Source organism: Alligator mississippiensis, chromosome 7 (genome assembly GCF_030867095.1).
Source record: "Alligator mississippiensis isolate rAllMis1 chromosome 7, rAllMis1, whole genome shotgun sequence".
Lineage (NCBI taxonomy): Eukaryota > Metazoa > Chordata > Crocodylia > Alligatoridae > Alligator > Alligator mississippiensis.
Genome location: NC_081830.1, coordinates 68,412,419 through 68,434,135, shown reverse-complemented (window position 1 = coordinate 68,434,135; position 21,717 = coordinate 68,412,419). Strand labels below are relative to the sequence as shown.

Genomic DNA, 21,717 nt, shown 5'->3' with positions numbered 1-21,717 from the left:
GTCCCTGAGGGGGTCCCTGAGGCCACATGGACACAGAGGGGTCCCTCAGAGGGGAACCTGATGCACCATGGACAGAGGGCATACTAGCACCCCGTCTCATGCACCCCACTAGGGGTGGTCCTCGGCCTCTGACTTCCAGGCTGCTGACATCTGACATTCAAGAGAGAACCTCACATCCTGGCCGGATGTATCTCGACTTTGATGCCAGGCCTAGGATTGGTAGCTATAGAATTGCTTGTATTATTCTTTTCTGTTATCACTGTGTATCAATAAATTGACCTATTATGGAATGGAAAGGTTGTGGTCAGTCTGAGGGTTTTGGATCCCCCAGAACAAGGCATCTGGGTCATAGATCCAGTGCCAGCAATTGACGATTCCACCGGGACCAGGGACTCTGACACAGGGACTGGGACAAGGTCCAGGTCCAGTGCCAGCAATTGGTGACTGGAACCCTGGGACTGAAACTTGAGGGCAATAACCTGACCGATCAGGGAATTTGTTGATACAGAGTGACCTTTCTAGGGTCATTAGCTAAGACTTGTAGTAAAGTAAAGCTGTATGGTAGTTTCAACTAGGGTTATAAGGTAAGTAACCATGTTTGTGTTGAAGTTTTGTGTCTGTGTTTGGTTTTGTTGTATTGCTGACCTATTGCTGGTTTAATGGGGAGTTAGGAGAGAGCAGAGGAAAGTGATCTCTCTGTCAGAGAACTGTGTGAATGAACAGGGAAAAAGTCCTTGGGAGTAGTTACAGTCTTCTGTGAGTGGTTACAGGTGAGTGTTGTTTTGCAGAAATTGTTTATGCATACATTGGTTTGTTGTGCTACTTGCAAGCAGTAGCAGAGGATTTGTGCATTGGTATTAGATTCCCCCTCCAGGAATAGTGTGGAGATCCTAGAAAGGAAAGTGTTAACAATTGTTAGAAGGCAGCTGGATTATTCATCAGAAGCCATCTTCCTCTTAGCTTATGGCATGGCTTCTTGATGAATATGAAAAGCAAAGAGATCATGTTCTTTAAACATCTGAAGAACATTTTGATAAATAGGACAGATTCCACTTGACAAATTTCCGCTCCTAAGTGGAAGAAAGGTACACTGTGGTGTAAAAACATCAGTTATGTACAACTGACACACAGAAAGCTATTACAGTAGGATGTGGATATTCACAGGGTTAGGTTCCTTATCTTCCTGCAAAGATGAGGGTTTATGAAATACCTGGGGATATTCAGAGCCACAGCACATAGCTGAGTGGGAGTGCTGCAGTGCTTCAGCTATGTGCTGTGGCTTCTATTTCAAAGGGCACACTTTTTCCAATCAGCTGCACAAAAGTACTGATGATCAGAGAAGCGGTACCCTTTGAAGTAAAAGCCTCAGCAAACAGCTGAGTGGTGCAGCTTGATAAATGTATACAATTAAGCAGCGTGCTATTAATTAAGCAGGTTTGGGGACTGTTAACCATTGTGAACCATCTAGAAACAAAAAATCTGTTTTTTGCTGTGTTTTATGATATGTACTCCCTCATGAGAACTCTGCAGTTTTGATCAATTCTTTGTTAAAGTACATCTCACAACCACCCTTGCATATCACCCTCCTGTAGAAAACTATACAGCTTTTTTCCCATCTTATGTCCAGACCGCTGAGTGGCCTAATATAGGACCCTCAGCCCCAACACACACACAAACATACCAAGGACCTATATGTGCAGTTGGAGCATTATTTGAAATTTTTAAAATATGTATTCGTTTTTACATTTATTCCATGAGAATTATAGTAGCAGGTGAACTGGGAGATGCAGACATTCATGGGAGGGCCTCCAAATAGAGCATCTCACAGTTACTATCCCAGTTCCTAGCATCAAGTTGCTTTTAAAATAGAACAATGATTTGATGTTCACATATGATGTTCACATGGTCTGAATTTTTTTACTTTCAAAGGACTAAGGTATAAACATTTTCCTGAGACCATTTCTTTTGTTTCCCAGAAGAATAACAGCTTAACCAAGTTAATTTCAAACATCATCAAAATGGGTTTCAGTGTGCATTAGATTTTTTAAATGTATTTATTTATCATAATAAAAAGGTAGCTTACAACCTCTGGATGATGTTGAAGCCTGTTTTACTAGGGCATAAGCAACCTCTTCTGCTTCCCTGTAGAGCCCTGTCATTGTAGATGTGCAGAAAAAGCTGTTTAATCAATACTGTTCCTTGGTAGAAGCATCCAACATGGATGTTGCTTTTGACAGAGCAGTGTTTCCATTTATTTTTAGATGGATTCTGAACATCCTTATATCCAATCACTGCAAGCCATCAAGAGTGTAGGAGGAGGTTAGGTCATGTAATAATATACATATAAAAGCTCTTGAAGAAAGAAAAATTATTCACCAGTAGAAAAAGTGGAGTTCTTTGAGATGCGTTTTCCACATATATATTTTATGATTAGGTCTCTGAGAAAATCACAATTTTGCAGACTGTACGGATGCTGCAAAATTTGCCTGACACTGCAGTTTTTAAAGGTTGTGAGCATAGGTGGAAGAAGGAAGAAGTTTGGGGCTAACGGGGCTTAGCCCCCCCCCCCCCCCCCCAGATGCGAGGCAGCGCAGTGGGCCACAGGGCAGCCTGGGCACAGGCTCCAGCCATCTGCAGCAGGGGGGGAGAGACGCACACAGACAGACACAGAGCCTGCAGGTGGCTGGGATTGGAGCCAGATGGCATGCAGAGCACTGCCCACTACAGCAGGTAAGTCAAGGAAAGGGAAGAGGAAGGGGCATGGGGGGAGCAGATTGAGGCCCATGCAGTGAGGGATGGAGTAGGGCTAGGGCAGGGGCAGGGAATGGGATGAATGGTGCCCTGGGGTGAGTTGTGGGATGGTCAGAGACCAGGTGGCTTGTCCAGGGGCAGGGGGAAAGGCTTCTGCCACTGTGGGGTGGAGGCAGCTGCCCACTGTGGGCTGGGCTCTGTGCACCACTGCCTCGGAAGCTGGTTGCTGCACATGACACACGGGGCTGTAGGGGGGCGGTCAGGAAGGACAAGACGGAGATGGAACTGGGACTAGCTACCCAGATCAAGGACAAGAAGAAGTCCTTTTTTAAATACATAGGGGGCAAAAAGAAGGTACCGAGTAACGTGGGACCTCTGCAAGACACACTAGGAAATCTGGTCGTCGCACCAGACAACAAAGTTAACCTATTTAACAATTTCTTTGCCTCCATTTTTCTAAGCAGGGACTGGGTCACCCCTCCCCCCATCACCGGCACCCCCGTAGGCCCCAGGGGAGGTGCACCCAGGCCTAGGGCCAGTGAGGACCTAGTCAGGGAATTTCTGGAGGGACTGGACGCATTTAAATCAGCTGGTCCTGACAATCTCCACCCCAGAGTGCTGAGGGAATTAGCAGAGGTCATTGCGGGACCCCTGGCACAGCTTTACGAGCGCTCATGGTCCTCTGGCATGGTGCCAGAGGACTGGAAAAGGGCCAGTGTGGTTCCAATTTTCAAAAAAGGGAGGAAGGAGGACCCAGGAAACTATAGGCCAGTTAGTCTTACCTTGATCCAGGGTAAGCTTTTTGAGAGAATTATCCTGGCTCGTGTCCGTGAGGGGCCAGCAGGGGAGGTTATGCTTAGGGGCAATTAGAGGCAGATCCTGTCAGACCAACCTGGTGGCCTTCTATGACCAGGTCATAAAATCCTTGGACAGAGGGGTAGCAGTAGACGTAGTCTTTCTGGACTTTAGGAAGGCCTTCGACACTGTCTCTCACCCCATTGTCATTAAAAAACTAGGGGACTGTGGCATTGACACCTACACAGTCAGATAGGTCACTAACTGGCTGGAGGGCCATGTGGCGGGCCAGTAGGGGGCGCTCCTGTGTTGAGCCACCCACCTCACTGCGCCCGACCACCTTCCAGGCTCCAAGTGCCTCCCTGGGGCACCTCACGTCTGACCGATCCCCTTCCTGGAGCACACCCGCTAGCCTGGGGGTTCCACTGTCACCACCCAGGGCTGGGCTTGACTCTGGCTCTGTGCACCCTGGGAAACACAGGCCTAGTAGCTCTCAAGGGTACTTGATTCACTTCAAGAACTTGGGATGCTTCTCTCAGTCAGAAGCACAAGTAGTGGTCTCCCTTAGTCAGCTGAACCAAGGGGACCCCAAGGCATAATCTAGACCCATTCCTAATAAGTCTCCCACACTAGGTACAAAGGAGAACTTTATTGGTTACAAGGGGTAGGGTTGGAATAGGGTACAATATTAGAGAAATCCCATATATCAAAATCCTATGACTGGGTAACCTTTGATCACGCATCTGAGTTACTGCAAGCTATATAGCTAGTTAGATCTCAGGTAGCTTACTCACAAGTATCATCCAGAGGCAGTTGCAGATTCCCTCTGGAGGCAGGCAGTTCCTTGACCATGAGTTTTGGGAGAGAGAGCAAGTTTCAGATGGTTCAGCTCTTCTCTCTCTCTCTGTCTCCCTCATGGCTGCTGCGCCCTCTTCCTGGGCAGTCCTTAACTTATATAGCCCTTGTGACCTCATTTACCTGGTCCAATGGAGGCCAGCACCTGTTGACTGTTAGTCAACCAATTTGAAATGCATCACTAGTTGCTGGGCAGACTGGCAGTTCCTAGCTCCCCAGGGAGCAAGCCCCTCACCCAGGTCTGTGATACCAGTCATGTAGGCAGAGGGAGCAGATTTCCCCCCTCCCTCAGGAATGTATCCAGCTCAGGTTACCTAAAGAGATAGGGTAGATGTGTATCCTCTGCTGTGCCCATCCTAACCAAATTGTCACAGAGCAGAGTTTTTGGGGAGACACAGAGGTGGCCTTCTGCCACAGGCTGCACCCAGAGAGTGGTGGTGGATGGGTCTTATTCGACTTGGAGGGATGTGGGCAGTGGGGTTCTGCAGGGCTCGGACCTCGGGTCTGCACTGTTCAACATCTTCATCAGCAACTTGGACGAGGGGGTAAAAAGCACCCTGTTCAAATTCGCAGACGATACTAAGATGTGGGGGGAAGTGGGCATGCTAGAAGGGAGGAATAAGCTGCAATTGGACCTAGACAGGTTACAGGGGTGGGCGGTTGAGAACAGGATGGGTTTCAACACTGTTAAGTGCAAGGTACTGCACCTCGGGGGGAAGAACCAGCAGCATACCTACAGGCTGGGGAACTCCCTTCTCATCAGTGCAGAGGCAGAAAAGGTGTGGGAGTCATTATTGATGCCAAAATGAACATGGGCCGACAGTGGGGATGCGGTCAGGAAGGCAAAAATCATACCTTGTTGTGCATCCACAGATGCATCTCAAGCAGGTCCAAGGAGGTGATCCTCCCGCTCTATGCGACACTGGTCAGGCTGTAGTTGGAGTACTGCGTCCAGTTCTGGGCGCCGCACTTCAGGAGGGATGTGGACAACATGGAGAGGGTCCAGAGGAGGGCACGATCAGGGGGCAGCAGGGCAGGCCCTACGAGGAGAGGCTATGGGACCTGAACCTGTTCAGCCTCCATAAAAGAAGGCTAAAGGGTGATCTAGTGGCCGTTTACAAACTAGTCAGGGGGGACCAGCAGGCATTGGGAGAGTCCCTGCTCCCCCGAGCACTACCAGGAGTGACTAGAAATAATGGTCACAAGCTGGAAGAGGGTAGATTCAAGCTATACATCAGGAGGTGCTACTTCACTGTCAGGGCAACTAGGATCTGGAACCAACTTCCAAGAGAAGTGGTGCTGGCTCCTACCCTGGGGGTCTTTAAGAGGAGGCTAGAGGAACACCTTGCCAGGGTCATTTGACCCCAGTACTCTTTCCTGCCATGGCAGGGGGTCAGACTTGATGATCTGCTCAGGTCCCTTCCGACCCTACCAACTATGAAACTATGACACCACATGCCTGCCGCTGCCAGCTCCTGGAGCTAGCTCTCGAGGCAGTGTCACATAGATCCCACCCCACAGTGGCAGCCCGCCTCTGCCCTGCACACTGATCTTGGGGGCATATGCCCCATGGACCTCTCCCAAGGTGCACACAGCGGTGGGAGCCCCCCAGCACCCCTGCACAAGCCACCCAGGCTCCTAGCCTCCCAGAACCTGCTCCAGGGCCCTATTCACCTCAGTCCTTGCCCCTGCCTTCGCCCCACTCTCTCCCTCACTGTGCAGGCCTTGATCTGCCCCCTCACACCCCTTCCCTGACTTACCTGCTGTGGTGGGCAGTGCTCCATGCACTGTCTGGTTGCAGTTGTGGCTGCCTACAGGCTCTGTGTCTGTTTGTGCATTCTTCTTCCCACCAGCCCTGCTGCAGTTGCCTGGAATCTGCGCCCAGGCTACCCTGCAGCCCTCTGCTTTGCCTTGCCTTTGGGAGAGGGGGACAGGGGGTAAGCTTCATTAGCCACAGCCTTCCACTGCCTATGGCAGTGTGCCTGCCTGCCACGCGTTCATGAGTGAAGTATCATTTTTCAGAAATATTTACGGAACTACTGGGACCCATTTGCCAAGATCAGTGGTAGTTCCATAAATAGTCCGTGAAAAATGATACTTTATCCGCACACGTGCCATGGATTTTCAACAAGAAATCCGTGATTTTCTCAGGGCCTTGTTTATGATCCATTCTCCTTTTCTGCTACTCTGGAAACCTATTACCTATCTGAATTATTAATTGGTGAAGGAACAGAGTGGCAATTGAATTGGCGCTGCCCTTTGTATCTTCAGTGTTAGAGCACAAGCATTGCAAGAGCAAATGAATGTTCCCAATGAACACTTCTGGTCAAGAGACTCCTATCTTGAGTGCACAAAGTGTATGTGCATAAGGAATTTCACATTTTGGAAAACTCCAGTAGTGTCAGGTAATAGTAAATATTAGCTGGGACCAATGTTTTCCGTTTGCTGCAGCAAGATGCAGGCTTTCTCATTTGAAGGAGAAAATCAGAGGAAACTGCGGGTTTCCCCTTGCAGGCTGGCAGCCTTTCCAGCCTGCAAGGACCTCTGTGTGTGTGTGTGTGTGTGTGTGTGTGTGTGTGTGTGTGTGTGTGCTAGCACTGGGGAAAGTTGTCTGGGTGCTGGGGCTGCAGCTGGGCAGGGGAGGTGGGGTGGAAGCACCTGCCCTTCCAGCAGGGGAAGGGGGTGAGGAGGCTCTTCAGGGGCGCCAGGGAGCTGCATGGTTAGGCAAGCAGCACTGGGGCTGGTGCCTGTGCTTGCAGGGATGCGGCAGCTGGGAGGTGCTGTCTGGGGTGGGGAATGTGGCCAAGACCACTTGGCGCAGCACGGAAGCTCCAGCCCAGGGCGCGGGGGGGGCGTGCCACAGGCCTCCCTTCCTCCTCCCCCCCCAGCTCACACTGGGGCCAGACTCACTTTGCTGCTGCCTGCACATGTTGGAGCCACAGCAGCTGCCATACTTCAGCCTGGGTGGGATGTGGGCAGCTGACGGCCCCCATCAGCAGAGCTGGAGGGGGAGTGGGGAAGGGGAAGGGGCACTGACAGGGCTAGGAGGTCTGTGGCTTGGGGGGAAGGGGCACTGGGGGAGGAGCTGTGGCTGCAAAGTCCTTGACACCAGTAGGGCCAGGGGGCTGCAGGTTGGGAATGAGGGGCACCAGCATGGCCTGGGGGCAGGGGATTGTGGGTTGGGACTGAGGGGCACTGGTAGGGATGGAGGGCTGCAGTTTGGGAGTGAGGAGCACTGGGGAGTAGGTAGGGGGTTGGGAGTAAGGGGCACCAGCGTGGCCTGGGGGGGTGGGGGACTGTGGGTTGGGAGTAAGGGGCACTGGCAGGGCCGGAAGGGGCTGTGGCTTGGAAGTGAGGGGCAATGGTATGGGCAGGGCAAGAGCTATCAGGGTTAGTCAGTGCCACAAAGCAGCGGTGGGGGGACAGCTACAGCTGAACCCATGTCCTGGTGAGCGAAGGTGGCAGGAAGAGCTCTGATTTATCATGATTTAAAAAAAAAAAAAATCAAATGCTAAAATATATAGGTATTTAGAATTTATGTTAAAATAGTGATTGAAGCACTGGTAGGCTTCCAAATTAAAATTGTAAATGTATCAATAAACATTGTGTTAAATTGATAACTGTATGTATACTGGCATTTCATTTTAATTGTGGAAAAACATGGAGTTTGGGTGGTTTAAATCGGAGAATCTGGGTGGGGTTTTTTTATTAGAGAATTTACTATTTTTAAACAGGGAAAACCAGGATCCCTGTATATTAGTAAGCATTTTACTTAAGTTTGACTATGTTTCCATATTAAAACTATTTGAAATTGCTTAACTTAGGTATTGAAGTATTTCAGACCTTGGTCTTTGTTCAGCTAGAATCTCTTATTTTAGACAGTTTGAACAAGTCCAATTTAAGTGTTGTATACAAAGTTGTTTTTAAAAACACACTCCCCGACTCCCAGTCTGCTCCCCAAAAACAAAAACCTTTTTTTGCAAGAAAAAATTCTTGACACATCTAGTCTGCTATACATAGAAAAGTGACATTTGGCAGGTCAATAGCCTTTGGCACAGGGGAGAAGTAACTTTAGATTTCTGTTGAATATTTATTTTTCATTAATGAGACTTTGTGAATAACAGTATTCTATACATCTTTAATGTAATGGCATGTTTAAAACAAGAAGGTAAGCTGCAGTGCACATACATGTTCACATGGAGCTTCAGTCTTTCTACTTTAACATTTTTAGTAATGTGTAATTCTGCTCTGAACACCAAGTCTTCATTTTTGCTAAAATAATACCTTTCTGCTTTATCATTAAATTTCATCTTAATTTCTACTTTTATCATTTAAATTTATCAAGTGGCAAGCATCTAGTTTTAATATTTAAGACCTCTTCCTGTTTTCTTTGAATCAACAATAAGGTGACTAGCTTTGTGGATCAGGGGAGAGCAGTAGATGTGATGTACCGTAGATTTTAGCAAGGCTTTTGACACTGTCTGCCATGACAATATCATTAACAAGCTAAGGAGATCTAACCTAGACAAAAGTACTGTAAGATGGATACATAACTGGTTGGATCATTGTACTCAACAAGTAGTCATCAATAGCACAATGTTTAGTTGGGTGGAGTTATCAAGTGAGACTCCCAAGGTGTCTGTCCTGGGTCCAATATTTTTTCAGATAGATCTTCATTAATGGTTTGGATGATGGCATTGAGTGCACATTTAGCAAATTTCTGGATGACCCCAAGTAGGGATACTTTGGAGGGCAGGGCAAGGATCCAGAACTGGAGAAATGATCTGTAACAAATCAGATGAGATTCAACAGGGACAAGTGCAAAGTCCTGTACTTGGGGTGGAATAGCTGCATGCGCAAATGCAGTGCGAAGTGAATGGCTAGGTCGGGGCAGGCATTTATTTTGGGTGGAGGGCTGCTTAATGAGTTTTGGTGATCTGTTGAGGGTTGCAGGGGTAGCCCCGCCCCTTGACAGGTGCCCCACCCCCTGTTTGCCATCTTGAGACCAGAAGTCCAGCCCCCTGACCTTTGGCCCTGGAAGTCCCTCCCTTTGCCCCCAGGAGATATTTCTTTTGGGAGGGGATGTTTGCCATCTTGGAACCAGAAAAAAACCAAATCATATACTAAAAGTCAGACACCTACTATAACATATTTAAATTTTATTACAAAAAATGTTTTGTCATGATTTGTGTTTGTGTAGTGTATATAGAAATGATTGCATAATAACTAAAAAATAAAGTCTTACTTTTGTACATTGTGTGTTGGATGTGGGAAGGTCCCCCAGCAGCTGCAGCAGTGGCGGCAGCAGCCCCACCTGGAAGCTGCGTGTTGGATGACCCAGGCACTTCTGTCCACGAGGGTGGGTGTGAGGCATGTGGGGTGAGCGCCTGTGGGCTGCATGAAATTGCCTGGTGGGCTAGATGCGGCCCATGGGCCATATTTTGCCCACCCCTAGGGTAAGCTGTAGTATTGCAGAGAAGAACCTGGGATCTACAGTGGACCATAAGCTAAATATGACCCAACAGTGTGCTCTTGTTGCAAGAAAAAGCCATCAGTACCCTGTGTTATATTAACAGTAATGTCACTTGCAAATCAGAAGAAGTGATTCTTTTACTGTATTCAGTACTAAATGAGGCCTCACTGGAGTACTGTGTCCAGTTTTAGGCCCCATACTTCAAGAGGGATATGGGCAGTTTGGAAGGAGTCTAGTACAGGGCAACAAAAATGATGTAGGGTTGGGAATTGAAAGGAACTTTCTCACTGAGAAGGGTGGTCAAGCACTGGAACAGGCTACCTAAAGAAACTAGACTCCATCCTTGGAAGTTTCAGGAGCAGGTTAGACACTTGGCTGGAATGGTTTAGACAGGGGTAATCCTGTTTTGAGTAGGGGCCTGGACTAGATGACCTTGTGAGGTCCCTTCCAGCCCTAGTTTCCTGTGATCCTGTGAACAATAGTTTGATGTTACCAGATGTGAATAGATATCAAATTAATTGAAAGTTGTTGGTAATGAACTTTCTCTTTCTTGAAATAGTGTCAGGCAAGAACACCATAAAGTATGTGCACGTGGAGTGTGGAGGAATAGCTCTGATACTAGTAAAAGAAAAAGTTTAAATATATTTTTTTCTTGAGACATTGTATGTTTGCTTTATTGCAAAATGCTATATAGCAAGATGTGAATGTCAAGGAACTCAGTGTTTTAAATAAAAATACTTTAACTCTAAAGCTAACTAAGTTTTAAACTGTTATAGAATTTGAATTTGTAATTTGCATGGTATGTTTTTGTTGTTTATAGTGGGTGAAGATGGACAAATAAAAATCTGGTCTAAAAGTGGAATGCTGAGATCCACATTAGTACAGCAAGGTAAGTTTAGTTTCAGTAAAGAACACTTAAAACTTTTAAATTTGACCATATTTGTATAATACAAGTACTTTCCCCTAATTTGGCAGTAATCGTTTGATTAAAGATATCACTTCCATTAAACTCAAAGGAATGTTCTTGTTGATTCAGTGGGAGCTAGATCAAATTGTTTGTATTTTGTGAAAGGCAAGGCTTCTCTGAAAATCTCTTCACATGAAGACTTGGCTTCAGGTTGGCTACTGCTGGCTGTAGGTTTGTATATGGAACCTTTTGCCAAATGTATCAGCTATAAAAGTTGTCAGTTCAAAATGTATCATTATTTCAGTGATTGAAGTTCATGCAGTTTATTTTCAAAAATTAGTCGTCGTAAAAATTAAAATGTTTCAATATTTTCAATATGAAATGATAGTATAGGTATCAGAGGTATACACAGATCCTATACCAGTTAAAAAGCAATCTAAAATTACAGTTTATAAAGGTCCCTTTTTATAATGGGATTATTTCCATCTAGTGTCTTTTAGTCAAGTTGCTTCTTATTCGTGTCTCTCACATCTAAAAAAATTATGCTTTTTCTGCTGTTTAATGCACAATCTTCCCTGCTGTGGTCTAAAGCTCTGTTACTTAGGGTACATGCAGAGGTTACACTCTTAGCTAGACCTAACTAGGGTTAGGTCAATCTAAATCCTGTTCTGTAGAGACATTCATGAATGTTAAATTGGGAAAAAAATGGCCAGCCCAATCTTACCTAGTAAAGAGGTGAACTAAGTTTGGCTGGGAACATGTTAGCCCTATCTAACAAATGTATGCACATATTTGGAACGCCGCCTTGGGGCTGGTAAAGCACAGCTGTTTGGCCTAGCCTCAGTGCTTCATTCTTCCTAACCCCCTTCCCCCCCCCGCACCTTGACTGGGCTTATTTTAGCTGCCTGACTCCCCTGGATGTACAACATTGCACCAGACCAACCACCCCCCTGATCCTCCCACCCCCACACACCCCAACTTACTTAGATTGGGTTTCTGGTATGGCTCTGGGTACCAGCAATGTGTGCACAAGCTGGACCCAACCTATGATTGAATGGCTTAAAGTAAGCCATGTGATCATAGATCAGAAACCATGAAAGTGTGCTTGTATCCTTAGCGTTTAGCACCTTCCAAGCGATATTTCTTTTTAGTGTAAACCTTTGTGCCAAAATATTGGCATCAAATCAAAATTAAATTTAGTGTCGCTTAAAATAGTTTACTAAACTTTTATATTCAGTACTCATGTTTTTGTGTCTTTAAAAAAGAAAATTAAAATTGAAACAGTATTGTAAATATGGGTTAAATTCAGAAAGTCAGGGTTCTAGTAATGTTATACATCCTTATAGTGCACAGCGACCTGTTGGAAGGAAATGAATGGTATTAGCAGCCAAGTGGAAAAAAACAGACTTCATAGATCATTCGGCATTCTGGGGAGCAGGTTAACTCCAGTGGAAAATTCACTGTGGTATTTTAATCAAGCTTTTTCTTTAGTAAACCAAGTTATGCTTATTAGAAAGTCAAAATAGGAGGAGACGAAGAAAGTCTATATGTTGCAATTATGATTTTTGCAGTTTTAAGCTAAATAATTTATACCAGTTATATTGTAGTTTACAAGATAACGCTGCTGAAAACGCCATAGAACTACAACATAAATCTTTTATCAAGATGATAAACAAAACCTTGTGCTGTACCTACTTCCCTTTCTGGTACTTTTGGTTTAATGTTTTCCATGAGCAGAACATTTACTTTTAAAAAGGTGTTTAGTACTTTGCTTTGATTGTATACTCATTCACAGATCTCAGAACTTTACAGACAGAAATGATTAAACTTTATAAAATCTTTATGAAGTAGTCAAGATTACATGGCCACATTTAATCATTTAGGGTCAGTGAATTGAGACATACAGAAGGAGAGATTGAGGCCCAATGAGATTACGCTGTGAGCCAGTTTTAGGTCTGAAAATAGAATTCAGAAGTCCTGACTACCAACTTAGCTGTGCTAATCATTACAGTATGTGACCAAATTGTGCACAGCTTACCTTAAGAAAAAAGATATCTTTTTGTTGAATGCCATTTATCAATACAGAGCTGAATTGTATAAGTAAGTTCAGCCCTCACATAAGTAGACCAACTCTTTAAGTCTCTTATCAGTCTTTAAGGCCTCCTCTACACATTACAGGTATTGGGCAATTAACTGGTTAATTGCATAATTACCCTGAGGCCAGCTACATGGGCAAAGTAGCTGTCACACAATAAAAAGCTCCAGCTAGCGATAAAGTTAGACCTTGAAAATGTATACTAACTTTATAGGTGGTTGCTAGCAAGCTTTAATTTCCATGCATAGCCAAGGTCTCCTTTGCAGCTATGAGCCAGTCAGCTGACAGGCCTCCCAGGATCCCAAACCCTGAGGTTCATGGCTGCTGTGATTCTCCAAGGCTCAGGGTGGGTGTGAACTGAATAACTCTGTGTCCAGGCTACATGTGAGGCAGTGCCAGGGGCCAGAGCCATGTGAAGTTGCAGGGTTTCTAGGTCCCAGCTATGCATTGCCCCTGTGGCTGGGAACCCCCTCAACAAAGGGAGCTTCCCCACGGGTGCCTGCTTCTTGCAGATGCAGGGGGAGCCCAGGATTGGGCTCCTCGTAGACCAGCAATAAGGTGCAATTGGTTCTAATGTGCAATCTCACAATTGTGCCTCCGGTCATGTACATGTGGTATGGATCATGTATTGGATCCAATCGCCTTTTGTATCATGTATTGGATCCGATCTGCATGTGTAGAGGGGGCCTAATATAGCATATTACAAAAAGTGTTATGATCTAATCTGGGCTTTGGGATTCATTATTCTTACAATTACAGGTCCAATATTGATATAAAACAAACAAACAAAAATCCTAATACTCCCCCATTTCCTATGTTGTCTCTAGTAAATAAGAATGATATGGTAAACATTAAAAAAAATACTTTTTACGTCTTTTATTTACAGGGAAAGGTCTTTTAAAAAAGAAAGGGCTACTAAGATTAGCTCCATTTTTAACTGTTATATTTGTTATTTTACACAAATGAAATTTCTCAGTAGGAAACATGGTAGTCTGTCCTGTAATCATGCTGATATTTAAACTCTTAACTTCAGGCCAATCAGATAAATATGTTAAAAATAAATATGAGGAAAAATATGAAGCAATAACTGTGATTTTTAGATCAGCAGCTTGTGCTGATCATATTTTTCAGACAAAACATCATCTGGCAAAGTTATCCTTCTATTTTTCTTCAACTATTAATCCAAGTGGCTTTCTAACTGATCTGTTTGTGGTGCTTTAAATGGGTTAAAGCTCTCTCTATTGGTCACGACACTTTCAGTATACAAAGACTGAAAGTAAAAATACTTGTCTCAGTTTTCCATTCAGAAACCAGAGGTGTTTTGGCGCAAAGGGAGAGAAGGAAATAGACCTCTGAACACATCAACCATTTCCTAATGTTGCTATATCTTTTATATAAGGCTGCACCAATAAAGATTTTCTTGGCTAATAGCAGATTATTCACCAGGCATATCAGTCAATAGCAATCTGATAACTGATTTACAGGAATGAAGCCGGGCAGCATGGAGAGCAGTGCCCTGCAGGTAAGTCTGTGGAGGGGAAGGGGCATGAGGGGGGCAGATTAGGGCACCCATGGTGAGTGAGGGAGGGGCTGGGGCTGGGAGGTGAATGGGACCCTGGGGCCAGGGCAGGGCAGGGAGTGGGATGGAGCCACAGGCTCAGGGGATCAGTGTCCCAGCACTTAAAAATGGCGGTGGGGGCTCTTGCACTACTGCCACCATTTTTAAGCGCCAAGACACTTTTTAAACCGGAACCAAGTGGGACAAGGATGGAGGCGGGCTGCCCACTATGGGCTCATGGCTCTTTGCCCGGTTGCCTTTGCCTTGGGAGCCACGCGCTAGCTGCACGCCCCCTAACCATACAGCAGCTAGAGGCAGCTTAATGCTGCCACTGCCACTGGACAGGCAGGGGGCGCATGGCTAGCATGCAGCTTCTGGGGCAAAGGCAGCAGGGCAAAGAGGCCCAAGCCCACAGTGGGCAGCCCACCTCTGCCCTCACCCCACTTGGCTCTGCTCCAGTTAAAAGTGTCCTGGCACTTTAAAATGGTGGCAGTAATGCTTGAACTAAAGCTCATTCAGTGAGCTTTAGTTCAAGCATCCCCGCTGCCATTCTTAAGTGCCAGGATGCTGATCCCCTAGATGAGCCACCCGTGGCTCCGTCCTGCTTCTCATTCACTGCCCTGCCCTAGCCCCTGCCCCTACCCCTCTCCCTCCCTCACTGTAGGGGTCTTGATCTGCCCTCCCCCCACACTCCTTTCTTTCCAAAGATGTACCTGCAAGGCACGATGCTCTCCATGCACATGCATGCAGTGTATGGAGGCCCCGGCCAGAAGACATATTATATTGATCAGTACATTATTGGCTACACCAGCCAAAAAAAGCTGATAATGTTAATTTTCCATTTGTTGGTGCCGATCCAATATAGCACCGATATATTGGTGCACCTCTACTTTTTATATACTTTGGCTATGCTTATGTATACTGAAAACTAGGGAAGTTCGTGTACTGACCACATTTTCAAGGGGTATATATTTAAATTTACTGCCATGTGTAGACAGATACATTTACAAATATTTTGCAATTCTGGTAATGAACCATAAAATAGTTCAGTGACTGAAAACTAAAATTTGAGCATATTTACGGAGAAGCTATTTGGAGCTGGATGTTTAGGATTTCAACATCTGACTGAGTGATGATATTTTAAGTATGCAGGCATCATGATTAGGTCTGGAATATTTTGCTGGAGTATTTTTATATTCTTGGCTTATCAAGCCATCGCCGTGTTCATGTTGTGGGAAGTATTTTTGTTTACATGTCTGATCTGCTGGTGTCACATCAGGAACATAAGAGTGCTTCATTGTTACTAATTCAATAAGGACATAGAAGATGCTTCTTTCGGAGGCAGTTGTAGAGCAGTTAGAAAATAGATGACTTAATGTAGCCTGGCTCAGTGGAGTGAATAGGAGTTCTGGATACATAGTCCAATAAAGCCAGATATGAGAAGGCAGTTTTTAAAATGTGGGTTAAACTGTCAAATTGAGAAACAAAACAACAACACAAAAAGGAGAAAGTTTGAAATGTAGCAAACATGCAGTACCTCTTTTTTCCCTATCTTGTCTAAAGATTGCTTTAACTTTCCTTTAAGGACTGACTATTTCAGACTTGTGTTGAGAAACTTTAAATATCAAAAAAGGATAGTGCACATTGAGAGTAGTCTGGGACATGTAAAACTCATATCTATATTGTCGATATATAAATTTCCCAGTTAAAAATTAGACCTCATCACTTTCCAAAAAAGAGAGAGAACTCTTTTATTTTTACACACACACACACACACACACACACACACACATGAATACAACTATTTTGTCTTTTGTTTATCATCTCTTCGGAATAAAACACACTTTCAGAATAACTCTTGTTTTCCAGTAGAAACATTTGCCTTAGATCAGTGGTTTTCAACCTGCCCATGGACTGATAGGGGTCTGCAGAATGTGTCTAAGGGGTCCATGAAAGATGACTATGATCAATCAAAACTATGAATGCCCACACTTAACCATTCAAAGGAGTCTGCACCTCCATTCAAAATTTGGTAGGGGTCCACAAATGAAAAAATGCTGAAAACAACTGCTTTAGAATATGGACATGTGTACTTTTGGAGCCATTTTGAAAAGGACATGTTTCAAATTGAGAAGCTGGGAATGATATAACATAGCAAAACCAGTCAGTTTTAACACGGTTTTATCCAGGATTAAAGTTAGAGCAGTTTTGCTACATTTATATCATTCTCAGCTTGTCTCTGCATAACAGTTGTTGCCCTTCTGGAATGTTTCCCATTAGAAATGGCTCCAAATGTACATGTATTCATACTCTTAATATTCTACTTTCACACATTAAAATTTCACAAACTCATTCTCATCAATCAGCTATGCTAAGCTAAATTAATTATTTGTGGTAGTGGGGAAGAACTCTGAGCTTTGAAACTGAAGTCACAGAAAATGAAAGTAATTGCACATCAACTCACACAATAACTCTCTTCTATAGAGGCAGGGGAGCAGGAGTGCATGGGGTGGCTGGACTCCTCTTGAATTTAGGGATTATTTGGTAAGGGAATTTGTTTGTTATAAATTGTTATTTTAATATTTTATTGTTTTTATGAATTACTAGCCAATTGTTTGTCAAGAATGACGTGGGAGGGTGGGTGGGGATGGAGCGCTGTCACCCAATGCCCTGCACTGCCGCCACTCTGCCTCTGGCCCTGTGAGGTCACCCCCCCCCCCCCCGCGTACCGCCCCATGCAAGGCCGCTCTGTCTCTGCTGCCTGCAGGGAATAGCGGGGGATGAGGCCAGTGGTGCTGGCCTCACCCCCCCCCCCCCCCCCCCCCGCTCCTTCTACTCCATCACCGCTGCCTGCAGAGATTGGGAGGGGGGGCAAGGCCAGCAGCACTGTCTTTCCCGCCCCCCACCCCCATCCCTGCTGTTATGGTAGCTGTCACCGCAGCCTCCTGTCCAGAACACTGTTGGTGTTTTAGACAACCAATCAGTGTGTGAATAAAGCGTTACGGACAGACACTGACAGACAGACAAAGGCTTTTATAATATTAGAATTTTCTTATTCATATAGTTGAAAGTCTTCCTCAGTATTTTGGGAAAGGCATATAGATCTAATAAATAAATATTACTTTTCTTCTACTGCAGCACCTACTGGTGGTACTGTATTTACCTAAAACTAAAATCTAAGACAACTTGGAATTTAAGATTACCACCTCCTTCCCCCCACAATAATTAAATTATATATATGAAAAATTTAGAAATTGTTATGGTTTTCCATGTACAGAATGTAATTAATGGAAGGTTGTTTAAAATTCATGCCCATCACTGCTGTGCTGGGAAAAGCAGTGGTGAGCAGCCAGACCTGTGCCCCTTGCTCCCCTGTATTTTGTTCCTTCATGCCTGTCCCCCCCTGCTGCCTACCTGCTGCCATGCACACTCCTGCCAAATACACACCTGCCTCCCACTGTCCATCCTCCTCCCCACCATGTTTGTGTCTGGTCCACCCTGCAGCCTGCTTCCCCCACCCCTTGTTCTCCGCTGCAGTCAGCATGTCCAGGGAGAAGATGGTAGCTCCCAGTAGAGCTGGGTTGGGGTTGGAGGTATTGGAATGAAGCAGAAGATAAGGGGTGGGGGGAGAAGGGCAGCTGGGTGAGAGGGAAGTGGCGGGGGGGAGGCTGCAGGAGGGAGCTGGGGGAGGGAAGCATAGAGTATAGGGTAGGCACAGACATGGCGGGGGGAATGGACAAGCTGCAGGTTTTCCTGCCATCCCTCATCCCATGGTCTTCCCTGACCTCCCCTCAGCAGTGTTCCATCTCCCCCATTAAATAAGCTATCCCAGCATGCAACAGGTAGTGGTTCAGCTCTGGCTTCAGCCCCAAGCCCAGGGCCAAAGCTTGAGTTGAGCTTCCCCCTGCCCCAGACTAGTACTTAAAACCAAGATGCAGCTTTTTACCCACCATGCTAGTTGTGGGGGGAACCTTGTGCTGGATTTCAGTAAATACAGTATTTTATTTTAAACACCACCAACATAATGGTGTGTGCATTTATTTGTCATTATATTATAATGAGTGTCTGGTACCAATCACTGTATTAGGGTTGCAAAATAGTCTCTGTTTCAGCCTCTGGTTTTCAGATGCTCAGAACTATGTGAAACATTTACTTTTTACACTGAAGTGTTTTATGCATAGTCTGTTCCTCAAAACAAACAATGTTGATAGAGTTGAAGAAAAACAGGTCTGTTATTTTTAAATGATATGACAATTTAAAACAAATATGCTTCTCAGTATAAAAATATTCTTTCAATATTTTTATCAGAGCTTCTGCAAATATAGTAATTTGACCATGAAGAGAAAGAAGAGTTTATTGTATAACATTGAATTAAAAACTGATGCATTTTATTACTTCATAAGTCTCTCCAAAATATTTAAAATCATGGTACGTTTATCTCATTTATTTTTGTGTATATTAGATAAAAATATGCCACCCTGAGCAGTACATCCTGATTATTTATATATTAGAAATCAGAACTTATACGTTATGGGTCCTCCTATCTTTTGAACCTGTTAATAGGAGTAAGCAGTCCCTTTTCCCTTAAAAATCTCCTTTCATCTTTCCTAGTAATCTTCATTCTCAAAAACGAAGGAAAACAAGTGGGCCTTGCAGGGGTGTCCAGAAATTCAGTAGTCTCAGGTGGAGACCAAGTTCTAAATATTAATTGAGTTGCAAGTCGTTAATGATTATCATCATGTTGTTGAAATTGTGCCTTGCTTGGTTTTTAACCCCCACTATGCTGCAACTTTAGTGTTCCTCCAAATAAATGCCACAATATATTAATTGTTTACCACTTTTTTTACTTCGGTATACTCACTTCCCAGCTACAGCCCATGATGCTGGGGACTGGATCCTTTTAGCCAGGGTTTGGGGGCTGACAGTTTTGTAGAAGATAATTTGTAACAGCTACTGTTACCATCTCCAGGCCCCAGTGAAGAAGGCGAGGAAAAGACGCTGCTTGGTGAGGGACCAGTGGATCTAGGGTGCTGCTCTTAAAGACAGAGGTGGTATTCTTGATATGGAAGGAAGCAGAGAGAAATAGAGAGACTACTGGAATGGGACATAGCTCTTAATGTGTATTTAAACTATTTTTGGAAAAAAGCTTCATTTAGATTAGACAAGAATAAAAATACACTTTGCATACAACATTATTATATTGCTCTCCAGGAGTTTAATAAATTTCAAAGTGTAATTTTAAAATGAATATCTCATTCAGAGAACAGAATGCAGATAACTCGTTCTTTTAACCTAAGTTTTTAGGGGTTTAAAAGCCTTCCCTCCAGCACTCCACAAACCACTATATTTCTATCAGTTAAATGTTCTCAAAAAGGAGACGCACACAAATGCAATGTTAGTGTAATTTAATGACTGAGCTATGTTTTGTCCTTCAGTATATGCAAATTAGGCACGTGAAATATAAGGCAGAAGACAAAAGCTTAATATTCAACTGCAGTTAAGTTTTTAATATATTCTGATACGTTCTTATATAACAAAAAAATCAGCTCTCTTGCACTTTTAAACTCTTGAAGTCCCCAGCTCAGCAGGATACATTAACCACATACCTAATTTAATGCATGTGAGTAGTCCCACTGAAGTCAAATTGCTCATATGCTTAAATACTTAAGATGAATTGGGTCCATACAGACCTATTTTTTGAGCTTGGCTTTGTATACCAACCTTTGAACAGTAGTATAGCCTTTGGTTATTATTATTTTTAATTTCTTTAAAACCACATAATTAAATGTGCTGCTGTGAAAAGATAAAATTATTTTTCTTAAAGTATTTAATATTTCCTTCTAAAATTACTAAAATAGTGCTGTTTTATATTTTAATTTCTTGGAGAGATGTTCCGTTAAAATACTCAACTAGATTTTGTTTTTCAGACTCTGTACACTGAGATCATGTGACCTTTTGACATTTTTTTAAGAAACCACATGCACCTGGGGTTGGGTTAAATGTCAGACCCTTATCTCTTTCTAAAACAAATTATCTAAATTCTTTCAACCTGTTGAAGGCATTTTTAACCACAGGAGAAGAGGCAAAAATGTATTTCAATTGTTTTAAGGAAGTTCATAGCTCAAATATAATGTGTTTTTCACATTTACGAACTAAAATGTAACATAAACCAACAAACTATACCCTCTGACATTTATTTTTTTTATAAACCATTTTGAAATATGCACCATTCACTATTCTCAGTGACATGAAAAAAAATACCATATGGCAATTTTTTGTGTTTAATTGTAGATGTTCAAGTTATACTATTTAGTGCACCAAACTCACAAAGCAAAAGCTAAATTCTGTTCTAACAAGACGTGCTTGTTCAACTTTCATTGGCTTCATTGAGAGTTGCTAGTGTATACAAGGACAGAATTGGGCCTTATTGAAGATTGTATTATGATTACTTTTAATTTCAATTTGTATTTATGATATAGCACTGAGAGTCTGAGGCCTCCTCTACACATGCAGGTAAAGGTGCAATGGGATCTAATGCACGATCCATACAGTTGTCTCTCCTGCCACACCACATGTGCATGGCAGGAGGCATGATTGTGGGATTGTGCATTAGATCCTATCATGCCTAATTGCTGGTGCAGAGGGAGCCTGATCCCATGATCTCCTGTGGCTGGGAACCCCCTCAGTTGAGGGATTCCCTACTGTGGGGGTGTCCTATGCACACCTGAGGCTAGGAGATTGAAGCTGCTGTGATCTCCAGCCTCAGGATGTATGAAACTCTTGAGGCTGAGAGATCCCATGTATCATGATCTTCTAGCCTTGGGGATGCATGAAACCCTTGGGGCTGGTAGATTGCAGCTGTCGTGATCTCCCAGCCTCAGGTGTGTGAAACCCCCCAGGCTGGGAGACCGTATCAGCTGTAATCTCCCAGCTCCAAGGGTTCTATGCACGCCTGAGGCTGGGAGATTTCAGGTGTACCTTACTGCTGCCAGGGCCCAATTGGGACCCAGCATCTGCAGCTGCGGGAATCTTGTTCCTCCTGGGACCCAGAGTTGGCAGCTGCTGGGGCCTCAGTTGTGGGACTCCCAGCCCCAGCTGGACATGGTGCACCCTTCAGCTGATGTGGCTCCCAGCCCCAGGGGAGACTTTGCTACACGTGCAAATAAAAACGCGATACAACCAGCTGTAAAGTTAGTACGTGTTTTCAAGGTCTAACTTTATAGCTGGTTGGAGCTTTTTATAGTGTGATTGATACTTTGCGTGCGTAACTGGTTTCAAGGTAG

The 21,717-nt window shown here is 44.2% G+C and overlaps 1 protein-coding gene across 2 annotated transcripts in view; it reads left to right on the top strand.

Moving 5' to 3' along the window:
* IFT80 (intraflagellar transport 80) overlaps nucleotides 1–21,717 on the top strand; it is a 155,278-nt gene that overhangs the window by 46,637 nt on the left and 86,924 nt on the right. For both annotated transcript variants that reach the window (XM_059731095.1, XM_059731094.1), the window contains exon 6: nucleotides 10,695–10,763. In XM_059731095.1, coding sequence (XP_059587078.1) covers nucleotides 10,695–10,763 — 69 coding nt within the window. The remainder of the gene's footprint in view (nucleotides 1–10,694; nucleotides 10,764–21,717) is intronic.